This window comes from Chiloscyllium plagiosum, chromosome 4 (assembly GCF_004010195.1).
Source record: "Chiloscyllium plagiosum isolate BGI_BamShark_2017 chromosome 4, ASM401019v2, whole genome shotgun sequence".
In the NCBI taxonomy this organism is placed as follows: Eukaryota; Metazoa; Chordata; class Chondrichthyes; order Orectolobiformes; family Hemiscylliidae; genus Chiloscyllium; species Chiloscyllium plagiosum.
The window spans coordinates 53,762,530-53,779,054 of record NC_057713.1 but is presented as its reverse complement, the minus strand read 5'-3'; the positions used below and the strand labels follow the sequence as shown (position 1 = coordinate 53,779,054).

Sequence of the window (16,525 nt, the reverse complement as noted above, 5' to 3'; positions counted from 1 at the left end):
AACTTGAATATTGTTGAAACATGAGACATACAATGGAGCTTTTCATTTTAATTCATCAAAACAGATGCAAAAAACCAACTTCCAAATGAGCATCAAATCATACTGCATGAGAAAAAGGTGCTTATTGGTTAACAAATTTATTCTAATTAGTTGATGTGTCACAGAAAATGGACAAGAGAAGTATTCTCCCCCGCACATTTGTTTAATTCAAACCAAGTGTTATGCTGCACATGTTCCTTTTTACAGCAGAGGACAAGTCTGTATATCTGAATATGTAGTCTTTTCTTGTTAGTTTATGGGATGTGGGCATTGCTGATTTGACCAGCATTTATTGCCAATCCCTATTTTCCCTGTGGAAAGTAGTGATGAGCTGGATTTTTGATTTGCTGCCGTCTTTGGCCTCCATGGGCACTCACAGTGCTAATAGGAAGGGAGTTTGAGGATTTTGACCCAAAGAACCATCAATGATAAAGTTCCAAGTCAGTGCTGTACGGCTTGGAGGAAAACATGTTGGGTAGATGTGGGATTGGAGGTAGGAAGGCCACAATCTTTTACAGCACTTCCCACCTTTCCCAAACACAGACCCATTATTGTGTGGCTATAAGATACCACCCATAAATTGATAATAAGAATTGCAACCAAACATAAAGAAAAATCATGTGAGTTATAAAAGGGGCCACTGGTTCTCTTTAAAGCATTTTACATTATTTCACAAAGTCAAAAATTAAGTGTGACATGTTTGCTTGAAGTTGCAATTCTCCTAGAAAGAGTACAGTGTCCATAACAATATGGAATTATAGTAAACAATGAAGTATTTTCTATATTTCACTGAGAATTTTGCTCGTGAAATGGATAGCTCATCAAGAAATGTCCCAACTTGGTATACCCACCTTGGAAAACGATTGTTCTGAATGGCACAATATACACTCTGGGGAAATGGGGCAGGTGGAGTGCAGGTGATCACCGGATGGCATCACCATATGCATACCTATTATTGTCTCCTGGTTCTCATATCCCTGCAGAATTAGTTTAAAGTCTCCCCAACAGTATTATTATAACATCCCTCAAAGAACTCAGACTCTATGCTGGTGCAGCATGTCTGTCTTATACAGGTATCACCTCGCCAGAGCCACACCCTTGTCCTAAGAATTGAAAGCCTTCCCTCCTGCACATCTTTATAACTACATATTCTTCTATCTTATCCTGTTATTTCTTCACTCACTTGTGCAAGGAGTTGTGAGGTCATGGTGCAGCTGTACAGAAATTAGGCCCCTTTTCAAATACTTTTCAATTCTGGTGTCCCTGCTATGGGAAAGATGTTGTGAAACTTGAAAGGGTTCAGAAAAGATTTATAAAGATGTTGCCAGGATTGGAGAGTTTGAGCTATAGGGAGAGGCTGAATAGGCTGGGACTGTTTTCTCTGGAGTGTTGGAGGCTGAGGGGTAATCATATAGAGGTTTATAAAATCATGGTGGGCATGGATAGGGTGAATAGCCAAGATCTTTTCTCCAGAGCAGGGAAGTCCAAAATTAGAGGGTGTAGGTTTAAGATGAGAGTGGAAAGATTTAGAATGGACCTCAGTGACAACTTTTACATGCAGAGGGTGGTGCATGTATGGAATGTGCTGCCAGAGGAAGTGGTGGAGACTGCTACAATTACATAATTTAAAAGGCATCTGGATAGATATATGAGTAGGAAGGGTTTAGAGGGATATGGGTGAAATGCTGGCAAATGGGGCCAGATTAATTTAAAGATATCTGGTTGGCATGGACGTGTTGAACAGAAGGGTCTGTTTCCATACTGTACAGCTTCATGATTCTATGACTTCAGTCAAAAATCAAATGACACCAGGTTATAGTCCAACAGGTTTTCTTTGACTATGCAGATCGGAGTTGGCTATAGTGAGTGCTAAGATGTTAAAAGGCCTGCATTTGTTCTCTGGAACTTCATCCCAATTGTTTTATTATTAATTGGGCCCTCTAGCCTTCACACCTCCCACATCATTGCATTGTACCTTCCCTTTGTGCCTTATCCATGCTGCTCATGCCTCCCCCATGGCCCAACGTAGCTTCAGTGGTAACTTAATACCAATGCCTGCCAACATGCCACTCACCAACCTTTTGCCCTTACCATGACCAGCTTCAGGAACCATGTTGAAATGAAATACAGTTTAAAAATTCTATTACAGCTTCTCTAAATAAACATTCTGATTAATGAAATCCCATTCAAAGTTTTAAAAGCTTCTCAAACTTTAATCACATAAGAAGATGCAGACTTGTACTCATAAAATCACATCAATGACAGGTAACTAATCCATTAATAACCTCTTTGACTGTCAATCAAATTGATAATTTGCAGCCCCCTGCTGGGATAATTGTTGTAGGAAGCAGAATTATTAACAATGATATGATGATAGCCCTTGAGGTCAGGTCAACAAATGTAGCTGCAGCCAGGGAATTAAGTAATGTTACAGCTCGAGTTATTTTAACTTTTATTGGCAATGGTAGACTGCAAATTTTTAAAGTACTGGGAATTTAAATAATTTCACAGTTTGACCTTTTTAAACTCTCAGTGACAGGCAGGTATTTTCAACTTTTAAATGGTTGGATATTTTAATAGCCTGGCAGATTGGTAGTTCTGTATACCTTATCCATTCTTTATGGGTGTTTACTTCTTCTCCATAAAATCATGACTCCCACTTTGCAAGGTAAGGTCCTTGCTGTGATGGACTTTCTGCGAATTATGAACTGAGTTCAAATGGCTTTGCTGAATCTGGGTTTCAAATGGCTTTGCTGAATCTGGGTTTCTTTCAAGTAAGAGCCATACCAGCTCCTTCCCTCTACCACCAAACATATGATCTGTTGGGATTGGTGCGGGGGTGGGGTGGGGGGGGGATGCTGGGAGGGAAAGGGGGCAAAGACTTCCAGATCCCTCTCCCATCTGCCATTTTCAAAGGTCAGAGGCTCCATGACATGAAAGTCTGGCATGAAGTGGATAAGGTGCAACATTCAAAATTCCAGGTCAAATGCCTGATGATTTTTACATTGTTTTTGATGTGTGTAAATATGAACTGCTTACAGTAGCTGTTGATATTCAGTATTGAGATCTAACTTGGATTGAATTAGGCATAAGCCCTGTCTATCATACTTGTATTTAAATAAACATGTAGACTTGCTATACCTTCTGTAAATATTAATAACATCAACTGAGTTAATACAATTTGGATTAATCAATTTGGCTGATCTAACAAAGATCACATTATTGCTGGAGAGAATAACCTTCTGAGACTGGTATATGACCTTAGCTGGAAGAAAGTAAATGGAGCTATACCCTGCATTAAAACTTCCTTACCTATTTTTGGAATCCCAGCGCTAATATTTTTGTTTTGAGAGACATAAAAGATTGTTGTTTGCTCTCCACTGAGTGGAAAATTATGCATGGACTGGAAACAAAAAAATACAAGACTCAAGAAACTGTTACCTGTATCCAAGTATTTCGCTCTGTTTAACCATGTGCAGTATATACGATTCCTTACTTGTTCCCGTAAGTCCAGGTAAGATAAGGATAATAGGTCTTGTAGCAGAGATAGGATACAATGCATTCTCATCACTATCATTCCAGTCCAAGGAAATATGTCCACCATCTGGCGTCTTAATAAGTTCACTGAAATGCAGAGATAATAAGCAAAATAAATATGTAGCAATTTTCAATACACTATTATACGGCAATCTCATTTTCTTCTTTTCTTCAGAACCTCATTAACTGATATAATCATTGGGCCAGATTTTCTGAGGAGCGTTAACAATACTTTGTTGCCATTCTGCTCTTTTTTTATTAGTAGAAAGTGAGGACTGCAGATGCTGGAGATTAGAGTTGAGAATGTGGTGCTGGAAAAGCACAGCAGGTCAGGCAGCATCCAGAGAGCAGGAGAATTGATGTTTCAGATATAATCCCTTCATCAGAAATGAGGCTTGTGGGCCGGGGGACTGAGACATAAATGGGGGCAGGGGTGGGAGCTGGGGGAAGGTAGCTGAGAATGCAGTAAGTAGATGAAGATGATGGAGAAGGTGATAGGTCGGAGAGGAGGGTGGAGCGGACAGATGGGAAAGGTGATGGACAGGTCAGGAGATTGGTGGCGAGTTGGAGGCTTGGGACTGAGATAATGTGGGGCGAGGGGAAATGAGGAAGCTGTTGAAATCCACATTGATCCCATTAAGTTGTAGGGTCCCAAAGTGCAATATGAAGCATTCTTCTGCCAGGTATTGGGTGGTTAGGGTTTGGCGATGAAAGAGACCCAGGACCTGCATGTCCTTGATGGAGTAGGAGGTGGGGGGGTTGAAGTGTTCAGCCACGGGGTGATGTAGTTGGTTGGTGCGGGTGTCACAGAGATGTTCTCTGATACGATCTGCAAGGAGATGTCCTGTCTCCCCAATGTAGAGGAGATCACAACGGGTGCAACGGATACAGTAGATGACATTGGTGGAGAAACAGATAAATTTCTATCAGATGTGGAAAGATCCTTTGGCGCCTTGGACGGAGGTGAGAGGAGTGGAATGGCCGCAGGTTTTGCACTTCCTGTGGTGGTAGGGGAAGGTGCCAGGAGTGAGGTTTGGGCTGGTGGGGACATGGAGGGAATGGTCTCTCTGGAATGCTGATAGGGGTGGAGAGAGAAATATAGATGTGGAAAGATCCTTTGGCGCCTTGGACGGAGGTGAGAGGAGTGGAATGGCCGCAGGTTTTGCACTTCCTGTGGTAGGGGAAGGAGCCAGGAGTGAGGTTTGGGCTGGTGGGGGCATGGAGGGAATGATCTCTCTGGAATGCTGATAGGGGTGGAGAGAGAAATATATCTCTGTTGGTGGGGTCCATTTGTAGGTGGTGGAAGTGGAGGAGGATGATGCAATGTATGCGGAGGTTGGTCGGGTGAAAGATGAGGACCAGAGGGGGTTCTGTCCTTGTTGTGTTGGGAGGGGTGGAATTCAAGGGCAGTGGTGCACTGGAGGAGATGTGCTGAGAGGGCATCATTGACCATGTAGGAAAAGAATTTGCAATTTTGGAAGAAGGAGGCCATTTGGGATTTTTTCAGGTAGAATTGGTCATCCTGGGAACAGATGCGGCAGAGGCGGAGGAATTGAGAATAAGGGATAGAGTTTTTACAGGAGGTTGGGTGGGAGGAGTTGTAGTCTAGGTAGCTGTGGTAGTTAGTGGGCATGTAGTAGATGTCATTGGTTAGTCGGTTGCCGGAGATGTAGGTGGAGAGGTCCAGGAAGAGGAGGAAGGTGTCCGTGATGGTCCAGGTGAATTTGAGGTTGGGGTGAAAGGTGTTGGTGAAGTTGATGAACTGTTCAACCTCCTTGTGAGAGCATGAGATAGCGCCAATACAGTCATCGATGTAGTGAAGGAACAGTTGAGGAATGGTGCCAGTGTAGCTGCGGAAGATGGACTGTTCCACATACCCATAAAAAAAGGCAGGCATAGCTGCGGTCCATGCCAATGCCCAGGGCTACTCCTTTGATTTGGAGGAAGTGGGAGGATTGGAAGGAGAAGTTGTTAAGGGTGAGAACCAGTTCAGCGAGGGTGTTAGTGGAAGGGTACTGGTTGGGACAGGGTGAGAGGAAGAAAAAGAAAGCTTGGAAGCCTTCATCGTGGTGGATGACCTACCTACGTTTGGGACACTACCCACACACTTCACCTCCTCCAAGATTTTCATTTCCCCAGCCCCCAACACCCCATCTTCACCATGGACATCCAGTCCCTGTACATATCCATCCACCATGACGAAGGCCACCAAGCCCTCCGTTTCTGTTTCTCTCACACTGTCCCAATCAGTACCATTCCACCAACGCCCTCATCAGCCTGGCAGAACTGGTTTTCACCCTGAACAACGTCTCCTTCCAATCCTCCCACTTTCCCCAAACCAAAGGGTAGCCATGGGCACCTGCCTGAGCCCCAGTTATGCCTACCTCTTTGTTGGATACATGGAACAGTAAAATCCAGATGGCCTCCTTCTTTCAAGATTGCAATTTCCCTTCCCACGTGGTCAACGATGCCCTCCAGCGCATCTCCTCCACTTCGCACATCATCGCCGTTGAACCCCATCCCTCCGAATGCAACAAGGACAGAACCCCGTGGTCCTCACCTTCCACCCCACGAAACTCTGTATACATTGCATTATCCTCTGCCACTTCCGCCACCTACAAACGGACCTCACCACTGGAGATATATTTCCCTCCCCACCCCATCAGCATTCCAGAGAGACCATTCCCTCCTCAACTCCCTCACCAGACACATGCCCCTTCCCCCCGCCCCCCCTTCACCAGCCCAAACCCCACTCCCGACACCATCCCCTGCTACTGCAGGAAGTGCAAAATCTGTGCCCACACCACTGCCCTCACCTTCACCCAAGACCCCAAAGGATCTTTCCACATCAGACAGAAATTTATCTGTACCTCCACCAATGTCATCTATGTGTCAATTGCACCCGAAGTGGTCTCCTCTACATCGGGGAGACAGAACGCCTCCTTGTGGATCGTTTCAGAGAACATCCCTGGGACACCCACACCAACCAACCCAATCGCCCTGTGGCTGAACACTTTACCTCCCCCACCCATTCCATCAAGGACATGCAGGTCCTGGGCCTCCTCCAACGCCAAGCCCTAACCATCCGACGCCTGGAGGAAGAGCACCTCATATTCCGCTTTGAGACCCTGCAAACACACATGATCAATGTAGATTTCAACAGTTTCTTCATTTTCCCTCGCCCCACATTATCCCAGTCCCAAGCCTCCAACTCGGCACCGCCCTCCTGACCTATCCATCACCTTTCCCATCGATCCGCTCCACCCTCCTCTCCGACTATCACCTACCTCCTCACCTTCATCTACCTATTGCATTCTCAGCCACTTGCCCCCAGCCCCACCTCCCTCCCATTTATCTCTCAACTCCCCCAGCCCACAAGCCTCATTCCTGATGATGCCCAAAACATTGATTCTCCTGCTCTTTGGATGCTGTCTGAACTGCTGTACTTTTCCAGCACCACACTCTCGACTGCACACTTTCTTTAAATTATGAAAGAGCTCTGCAATGCTGACAAAGGATTCCAATCAAACTCCTTCAGAAATACGGAGCTGTATTTTAAATCTGAAGGTTTGTCATTGTATAGGATAGCTAGGGAGGGCAAACATGTTCCCTTTCTCACATCAATCGATCTCTGAATTCTGTGATTTATCCACCTAGCTTAACTGACAGCCACTTTGCCCACCTCATTGAAAGGGGTACATCTAAGTTAAATGTGAAGTTAGGGTACTGAGAGGGTGGGTGTCAGATGGTAGAGTGTTAGGTGGGTAAGGTATGGCTAAAGATGTGCCAGGTGACTAGAGTGGGGATATTGGGGCCAACAGTGTGGGAAGGGTTTACTGCTGCATACTTTGAGGATGGGGGTTAGGGAAAATGTGTCAGATCGGGCGGTGAGGGAGTCTGTTGACGGACGAGAGGTTGTCCTTTGATGGTGGAGAAGGGTGTCAGAGGTCTCCGGACCACCTTTAAACCAGCAGAGTTCGGACCCGAACAGGACAAACAGTACAGACTACAGATTCAAAAACACCAGCAACAGTTCTCCTTCAAGATCCTCCGCTCCACGCTTGCAGCAATGCGCCGGCACCTAACCTCTCTACAGTCTGCCCTGCCTCAGCTGAGGGCCACACTCTCTCAGAATTGCAAAGGACCCACTCAGTACTACATCCTCAGGAGAATTCATACTCTCAACAAACAGGAGAATTCATACTCTCAACAAGTGATGGGAAGAGTGTCAAGTCTTAGATGGAGTGGGGATGTTGAATCCTGGGAGGAGAAGGGATGGTCTGATGTTGAGTCCAGTGGTGGGAGAGGTCAGATACATCAAATTGAGGAGAATGTCAGGTCTGCTGATGGGGAGTTTTTGGCTCCTGGGAGAAAGGGTTCTGTTGAGTTATAGGTCGACAAAATTAAAAATCCCATGACACCAGGTTATAATCCAACAGGTTTATTTGAAAGTACAAGCTTTTGGAGCACTGCTCCTTCATCAGGTAGCTAGTGGGGCAGGATACATAGGACACAGAATTTATAAGTAAAGAATCAAAGTGGCATGGTGGCTCAGTGGTTTGTACTACTGTTTCACAGTACCACGGTCCCAGGTTCAATTCCAGCCTCAGGTGACTGTCTGTGTGGCCCTCAGCTGAGGCAGGGCAGACTGTAGAGAGGTTAGGTGCCGGCGCATTGCTGCAAGCGTGGAGCGGAGGATCTTGAAGGAGAACTGTTGCTGGTGTTTTTGAATCTGTAGTCTGTACTGTTTGTCCTGTTCGGGTCTGAACTCTGCTGGTTTAAAGGTAGTCCGGAGTCCTCTGACACCCTTCTCCACCATATAAGGACAACCTCTCGTCTGTCAACAGACTCCCTCACCGCCCGATCTGACACATTTTCCCTAACACATTCTCCCCATGTGTCTGTGGGTTTCCTCCCACAGGCCAAAGACCCGCAGGTCAGGTGAATTGGCTGTGATAAATTGCCCATAGTGCTAGGTGCATTAGTCAGAGGGAAACGGGTCTGGGTGGGTTACTCTTTGGAAGGTCGGTGTGAACTGGTTGGGCCGAAGGGCCTGTCTCCACACTGTAGGGAACCTAATCTTATCATACAACGTATGTGATATATTAGATAAACTTAGATGGCTGTTAAATCTTTAATCACTAAGATTGGGGATCCAGGTTTCGATCGATTAATATGCAAGTCTCAGTATTTCTTTCAAGTCATTGGCCCGAGATAACTTAAGGTTTTATCAATATGTGAAAAAAAAGGAGACACCTCAGTTCAGACAAAGCATGAAAGGTGTAAGGTTAGACTCTGTCTGTATCCCAACCAAGAGTCAAACTGGTTTTATTTCCAAAGTAGGAATTTATAAAATGTCATATTGACTGGCTGCCTCCAGATTGTGTGCTTTTTGAACAAAATAGAGTGTATCTGCAAATACAAATTCACCCCATGCACTTATGTGTATGCCTATGAGAGAGAGAGTGTGTATGTGAGCGCGCGCACAAGTGTGACTGAGTATATGCCTATGAGAGGGTGTGTGCGTGAATGTGTGTGTGTGTGTGAGACGGTGTGTGTGTATGAGAGACCGTTTGTGTGAGTTGTAAGTGTGTTTGTGTGTGAGAGTGTGTGTATGTGAGAGTGTATAGTGTCGTGGGGTCACCTGTAGTGTGACCTGAGCCCAAGATCCTGGTTAAGGCCATCATATTGGGTACCGAACTTGGCTCTGTTCGGTGACTCTGCGTTGTTGTGTATCCTGAAGTTAGCCTTGAGGATGTTCACCAAAGATCTGAGGCCGAATGTCCTTGACCGCTGAAGTGTTCCACCACTAGGAGGGAACATCCCTGTCTAGCGATTGTTGTGCACTGTCCATTCAACCAAACTCTACATGGTTTTGCCAATATACCATGCCTCAGGGCATCCTTGCCTGCAGCATGTGATAGATAATGTCGGCCAAGTCACATGAGCACCTGCCCCAGACATGGTGGGTGGTATCCCCATGTGTAATGATAATATTCTTGATGATGCTCTTGTAGTGGTTGCCATGATAGAGTTGTGGTTAATGTTGTCCTCAAGGCTGGATAGTTTGCTGCGAACAGTGTTCTGTTTAAGGTTTAGTAGTTGTTGAAAGGCTAGAAGTGGAGATATGGGATGATCTTGGCGAGCTACTCATCCTCATCAATTTTCAGGCTGCCAATACTTCCTGGGAGCAGAGAAACTATGCCATGTTCTTCGTATCATGCAGATGCTATGACAACAGATGCATGGACACTGCACAACAATTGCCTCATAGCTATGTTCCCTTCCAGTGGGGGAACACTTCAGCAGTCAAGGACATTTGGCCTTGCATCTTTGGGTGAGCATCCTCCAAGATAGATTTCAGGATACGCAACAATGCAGAGTCTCCAAGCAGAGGATGATAGCTAAGTTCGGTACCCATGAGGGTGACCTCAACCACGATCTTGGGTTCATGTCACGTTACAGGTGACCCCACCACTCCATACACTCACAATTACACACACACACACACAAACACAATCACATGGGTCCTGAAACAAAATTGAGGCCTGTCAGTGCTGGGCCACGTCCCCACATGTTGCATTTGAGTGACATGCATCAAGTGGGTATGGAGTTGGGTTAACTGTTTGCATGCCAAACAACCTTGTTTATGAGAAAAAAAAATTCACAAAAAAATCCTTCAGACTTTGGAGCTTTTCGGATTTCGGGATTTTGGATAAAGGTTGCCTACCTGTATTAATTGATCGAAACCTTCAGCCCCATACTAAGTGATTAAGGACTTAACAGCCATCTAGGTTTGTCTATCACATCAGTTGCATGGCACTTTGATCTCTTACTTATAAATTATGTGTCCTATGTATCCTGCTCCACTAGCTACCTGATGAAGGAGCAATGCTTCAAAAGCTTGTACTTTCAAATAAACTTATTGGATTATAACCTGGTGTTGTGTGATTTTTAACTTTGCCCACCCAAGTACAACACCAGCATGTCCACATCACAAGTTCTAGGAAGATAGGGTGTTTGTTGTGTCAGTTTGTAGGGGTTTCAAGAGGTCTGGGAGGGATGTAATGGTAGGGTGGGTAGTTGTGGACGGTGGGTTGGTATGTTGGGTTGCCTGTTTATTAGTTATGAGGAATTAAACCAGGTTTTAATGCCGTAGTGTTTCCTGAGTAACTATTTACTTGACTATTTATTTACTCTCCAAATTCTCCGATTTTAAATGGATGTTTTGAGAGGTGAGTCTGCTACTTCAGAGATTCCTCAGAGCCTCAGTGCACAAACCCCAGCCATAGTGCAGAAATAACTATTTGGCTGTTTGCAATATCCTGGGCTCGGCACAAGTGTAATCCATTATTTTGATTATTATTACTTTTTTGAGTAAACAATTCAGTTGAATGCAACAACTTGTCTGCCAACAAATTCAAAGCTTTTGGATTTAGATTTAACTCAGATTAGAATTTTCTGAAACTGTAGTTTGAAAAAAAAAGCCAATTTTATGCATTGTTTCAAGTCTCCATCAATTTAATGATTTGCTTAGCAATTGAATCAAGAAAGAAAATTTTTAAACAACTGAAATTATAGAATTTGTCAAATACTGGTTAAAATATAAGCTTTTACATAAGCTGAACAAAAAAAAGCAAAGTTTTAATGATTGAATCCAAGTTCTGTGTCTAAACATTTTGCTTGAATTGGAAATTTGCAAGATCAGAAATCACACCACACCAGGTTATAGTCCTGGTGACTATATTGAAATCCAAATTGTGTGTAATTGGCAAAGATAATTTTAAAGTGATTTTCTATGTGAAATAATATGGTTAATTTCTGAATATGCATTGGTACAGGACAATGTTAATGTACAATAAACAGAAAACAAGTGAAGCATACTTTTTGTATTTCACCCAAGGTTTGGCGGTGATGAATGGCCTGAGCAGTGTCTGGACTCTTGCTTCCCAGCACCAAAAGGTTGGATAATAAGTCTCTGTTACCACAGGACAATACCTCTGTAGAAACTGAGATAATGTTTCTGCCCCTGTGATAAGCTGTGGCTTCTGTAATAAATCAAGTTGTAGCATGTCAGCAATTTCATGACATTTATTGGATTTATAAGAAAAGTTAACAATCATTAGAATTCCACAATAATAGCAAAAAAACGATTGCGTTTCCAGTTCATTGGAACTAAGTTTACAGAATTTTCTGTTTTATTTTATATTTTCATTGTTGTGTACATTACGATTTTTAATGTTGAAAAACCAACCTGTTTTACAAGTTTTACAAATAGATTCAGAGAAATGTGTTCTGTTGTTGAAGCTTTGAGGAACAATTTCTACAATCCTGATTAACAAATAGTGTTGAATTACATTGTGTGGGTTGTTGTATGGGTGTACCAGCTCATTACACTCAAGATTTTCATGTTATTAAAAAAGTAAAGTAAAAAAAAAGTGTCATTTCTGTCAAGTTTCATGAAGTATCCTCTCTCTCTGAGGTCTGACAAATTTTCTTATGCTATTGCTCTCAGCCCTCAGAATTACTTACCACACTCTATGAAGTCTCTCTTGCATGAAGCTAGCTAGAATCTACTACTCATCATAGGTGGAGGAAATGAGCTGAAAATGTGTTGCTGGAAAAGTGCAGCAGGTCAGGCAGCATCCAAGAAGCAGGAGAATCGACGTTTCGGGCATGAGCCATTCCGGCAGAAGGGCTCATGCCCGAAATGTCGATTCTCCTGCTCCTTGGATGCTGCCTGACCTGCTGTGCTTTTCCAGCAACACATTTTCAGCTCTGATCTCCAGCATCTGCAGTCCCCACTTTCTCCCATAGGTAGAGGAAATCCCTACCACCTAGATATTCTGGAATAGACCAACATTCCTGGGGCTGGCAACAACTTGGAACTTCAGCCGCACCCCTGGCCCAGCGCTGGTGTCTGGTTGTCCAGATGCCCTTCACTGGCAGACAGAAACCTCCCTTACCTCTATTTAACCACCAGTCCACACAGCCCAGCTATCATTAGCTACATTGCATCTTCCCACCTGCCTAAGTCACTACTAGTTTTCCTTAATACCCACTATAGACCAGTATCTTGTGATTGTTGAGGGTACCACCACAGACTCAGAAGTCTTCAAACAATTTAGAAGATTACCTTTTATTTACAAACACCAAAAATGAACAGGAAGTAAACAAAGACAGGCTGCATTTCCCTTCCAGAATGGAATCAAAATGCTTGTATCTTCTGCAACAACTATTTTGCAGTCAATGAATAACCAGTGTACTCAGCTCCCATCTACACAAAGTGGGTTTGAATTAAATCCAGTGTGTCTTGTAGCACTTGATGCAGCTGCAAATGTCTTTCATTAAGTGATGTTTCCCCTGTTCAAAATTCTCATTGTCCTCCTTGAAAGACTGTTCCTGCACGTGCACTTTTAAAAATAATCAATCACATCCCCTCATTGTCTACTCAATTGCGCAAAGCAAAGCAAGTTAGGATAATGTGGCGCATCCTGTTTGGAGTATACTATGTGGCCCAAGAGACCATTCCAAGCAACAAAATCTCACCTTCAGCAGGCTAGTGTTTGCTTCACCGTATCCCTGGTTGAGGCATGGATAGCATTGTATCTTCGCCACTCATTCAGGGGGTTGTGAAACGTCATGAGCTATGGCCACAGAGGAATGTCCTTTCCCCTAGTAACCAGCCTTATTACGATCCTCGACCATCAAACATAGCAGTTCTTCAGTATGTAGGAGTCATGGCAGCTGCCAAGGCCGTAGACACAAAAGTGGAGCCAGAAATCACAGATCATTTGCACATTGATGAAATAGACTCCCTCCTATGGAACTCCTCTGTATTGCGCTATGTCCCTCTCAGTGCAATGTGTGGGCATTTGATGGCATCCTGCATCTATGGGGAGCCAGCAGTGTTGACCAGATCTCCTGCCCAGACTGCAGCACTCAGTACCTCAAAGGGGAACAACATAAACAGGTATGATCTTTCACAAATGGCATTGGTGACTATCTTGAAGGATTTGTGGGTGGACAACTGAGAGTTTTCACAAGAGTGCCCAATGGCTCCTGGAAGGAGTCAGTTGCATATATGTTCAATATAGCTGTCACCTTCATGGCCATCAGGATAGCCACCCACTCCTTTAGGTCACAGGTACTGATTCATCAGCTGGCACTGTTCAGTCAGGGTGACTGGGGTATATATAGCCTGTGCCAACATTGCACCTTGATCATATGGAGGAAATAACACTGAAGACAGAAGACCCTGGCTCTCCTGGGATTCTGATGCAGCATGAGAGGCCCTACAGCTTCTGGAAGCTCTGGGTTCTGTGCCAGTTTGCTGCTGCTCCTGGGCCTCTCGCATATCTGTTCCAAATCCATTCCCTTATCTTTTTTTTGCAAGTTAGCCTCTGCAACTATTATACCTCCTTTTGGTCTGGAAACATCAGTGATGATTGCAGTGGATCTGAGCTGGGATCATAAGCAACAGAACAGGTTCTTATTTATGAGAAAAGTCAGTGCTGGTATACTCTACAAATGATGACTGAACCCACTTTTCCATACAATGACACATGAAGCATTCTACAAGGAGACCCATGTATTGAATTATTATGGCACTTGAGTGGAAGGGATGGTCTACTATTCATGTGGCAAATATATAGCAGTGCAGTGTAAATGCTCCATGTGCACTGTAACTTCTCTTTCCAGCCCCACATCACGCAAAAAGATAATCATATTCAGTCAATCATGAGTTCTAAATCTACTCCAAACTCTTATCTGTGGATGTTCCAATCCTACTGCTTCAAATCCTGATAGCAGCCTGCACTGACCCTTTATATTCTATTTGATGTGGCTTTACAGTTGAGTTTTGGGTGCTCCTCTCAAGAGTCCATTTAAATTTCAATTTTAACTTTAATTTTGTTCATGGGGTGCAGGTATCACTAGAAGTGCCAGCCAATTCATTAAGTGGCTTGCTTGGCTTTTTCAGTGAGCAGTCAACCACATTACTGTAGATGTATTGGCACACTAGGCCACATTTTCTTCCCTAAACGATTTTACTAACACTAGTGAGTTTTAACCACAATTGTTAGAGATATTAGAGATCAACTTTCAATTTCAGATTTTATGTATTGAATTTCAATATTTCCAGCTTCACTGTGGTTGAATTTGAGCCCTGCTGTGAGATTGAACACATGCCTCTGAGGTGCTATCCTGAGCCTCTGGATTACTAGGTGCTGTGATATTGCCATTGTGTCATCACAATCTTTCCAGTTGGATTCTGAACTGTGTTGGAAAGAACTCCACTGCCTGTATCTGTCACTTGTTTTGGCTACCTGGTGGTAGGCTTCTGTTGCACATAATTGGCAGGAAAACAGCACACCCTTAGCAACCTACTATTGCTGATTTTTCACAAGAAAATATCAGCTCTATTGACACCAGCAAGAATCCATTTGATTTTTAAAAAAAATATTATTAGAGATTGATGGAATGGTGCTCTAATGACAAAATTGGACCTGTCTTACTTTATGGTGTTAGTAATAAAGGAAACTATATCCTTGGATTTATAGGCTGAGCTTCTTATCCTTCAAGAGTGACAGCACTTTGTATAGGACCTCAAACTAGAGGGGACTCCAAACGTGATGAAACTTGGAAAGCAAAATGGAATTCACAAGAAGTCACTAGTAAACATTTTATGGCAGATCCAATGTGGAAAATTCCTGGTTTTGATCTTCTGCAAAGCTTGTGGTCACTCTGAACTTCATCCACGTAAAGTGTGATGGATGCAAATCTTCATTACAGAAACAAACAGCTCTTTCCAGGATGTGGTGATAGAAACCCAGTACAGACCATGGGGCACGGAACAAATCAATACCCAATTCGTAAATATAAAGGAGGCTCCAGTCAATCATTTCACAGTAATATACTGCACTATACCTGATAACATTATCTGACTTAACCACCTGAATGTAGAATTGTAGTAGTGCTCCACGTCCCCATAAGACAGAAGACGGACTAAGACGGTGGAAGAGTTCCCAATGTGGATTAAAGTTTTTTTGGTAATGGAAGGATGTTGTTAATACTTTACATTTCTTATTTCATCTAACCTCTTGGACATGAAGTACAATGTGTTTTGTCCTCTATAAATTTGCATAAAAGTAAAACTAACTTGTCCCTTTCTAATGTTCCCTTCCATACCTAAGACTGTGCTTCCATTCTCCATGTTAAGTGCTGGCTGCATTTTGGTGCTTGTGGCATGCATCGACAACTCCGATGTGACATGCAACAAACACCAGTTTAGTTCTAGGGTGTAGCTCACATGCAGTTAATGTCTGCTGGAAGTATGCAGAGAAAAGCAGGTGCGATCAGCACCAGAGTTTACAAAGAAATCTGTTAGTGTGTGAACACAGGAAGCACATTTTACAGGTCAATGTTGTCTCATGACTTATTCTATGGCAGTTTGCTACTTCAGTTGCGTTTCAGCCAGCATGACATAGCAAAGGGTAACCTTTGGGCCACCAGGCCTAAATGACGATGACAACCTTGAAGAAGCCTACAAAATCTCTCAATTCATGATAGAATCTGTCACTTGCTGCATTACCTTTGGATTTGGAGCCACTGTCACTACTGGAGCTGAGCAGCAGGAGTACAGGACCCAGGCAGAGAGGAACAATAAAGACAGTCTGCCACTTAGACGACCTCTTTCTGCCTGGGTTGTACTTAAATTTACCTGGATTGATCTTCCGTAATTACACCGGCACCACTCCCCACCTCTTCCTCCGCTACATTGATGACTGCATTGGCGCCACCTCGTGCTCCCGCGAGGAGGTTGAGCAATTCATCAACTTCACCAACACATTCCACCCTGACCTTAAATTTACCTGGACCATCTCTGACACCTCCCTCCCCTTCCTGGACCTCTCCATCTCCATCAGTGACGACAGACTTGACACTGACA

At 43.7% G+C, this 16,525-nt stretch overlaps 1 protein-coding gene across 9 annotated transcripts in view; it reads right to left on the bottom strand.

The window, feature by feature from the left end:
* Positions 1-16,525, bottom strand: part of abhd3 (abhydrolase domain containing 3, phospholipase) — a 102,714-nt gene that overhangs the window by 47,233 nt on the left and 38,956 nt on the right. For all 9 annotated transcript variants that reach the window (XR_006311389.1, XR_006311391.1, XR_006311390.1 and 6 more), the window contains exons 2-3: positions 11,461-11,624; positions 3,481-3,663 (exon numbers count right to left, since the gene is read on the bottom strand). Coding sequence is in view for 6 of the 9 variants with exons in the window: in XM_043688230.1 (XP_043544165.1) it covers positions 3,481-3,663; positions 11,461-11,624 (347 nt within the window). In the remaining 3 variants the exon portion in view is untranslated. The remainder of the gene's footprint in view (positions 1-3,480; positions 3,664-11,460; positions 11,625-16,525) is intronic.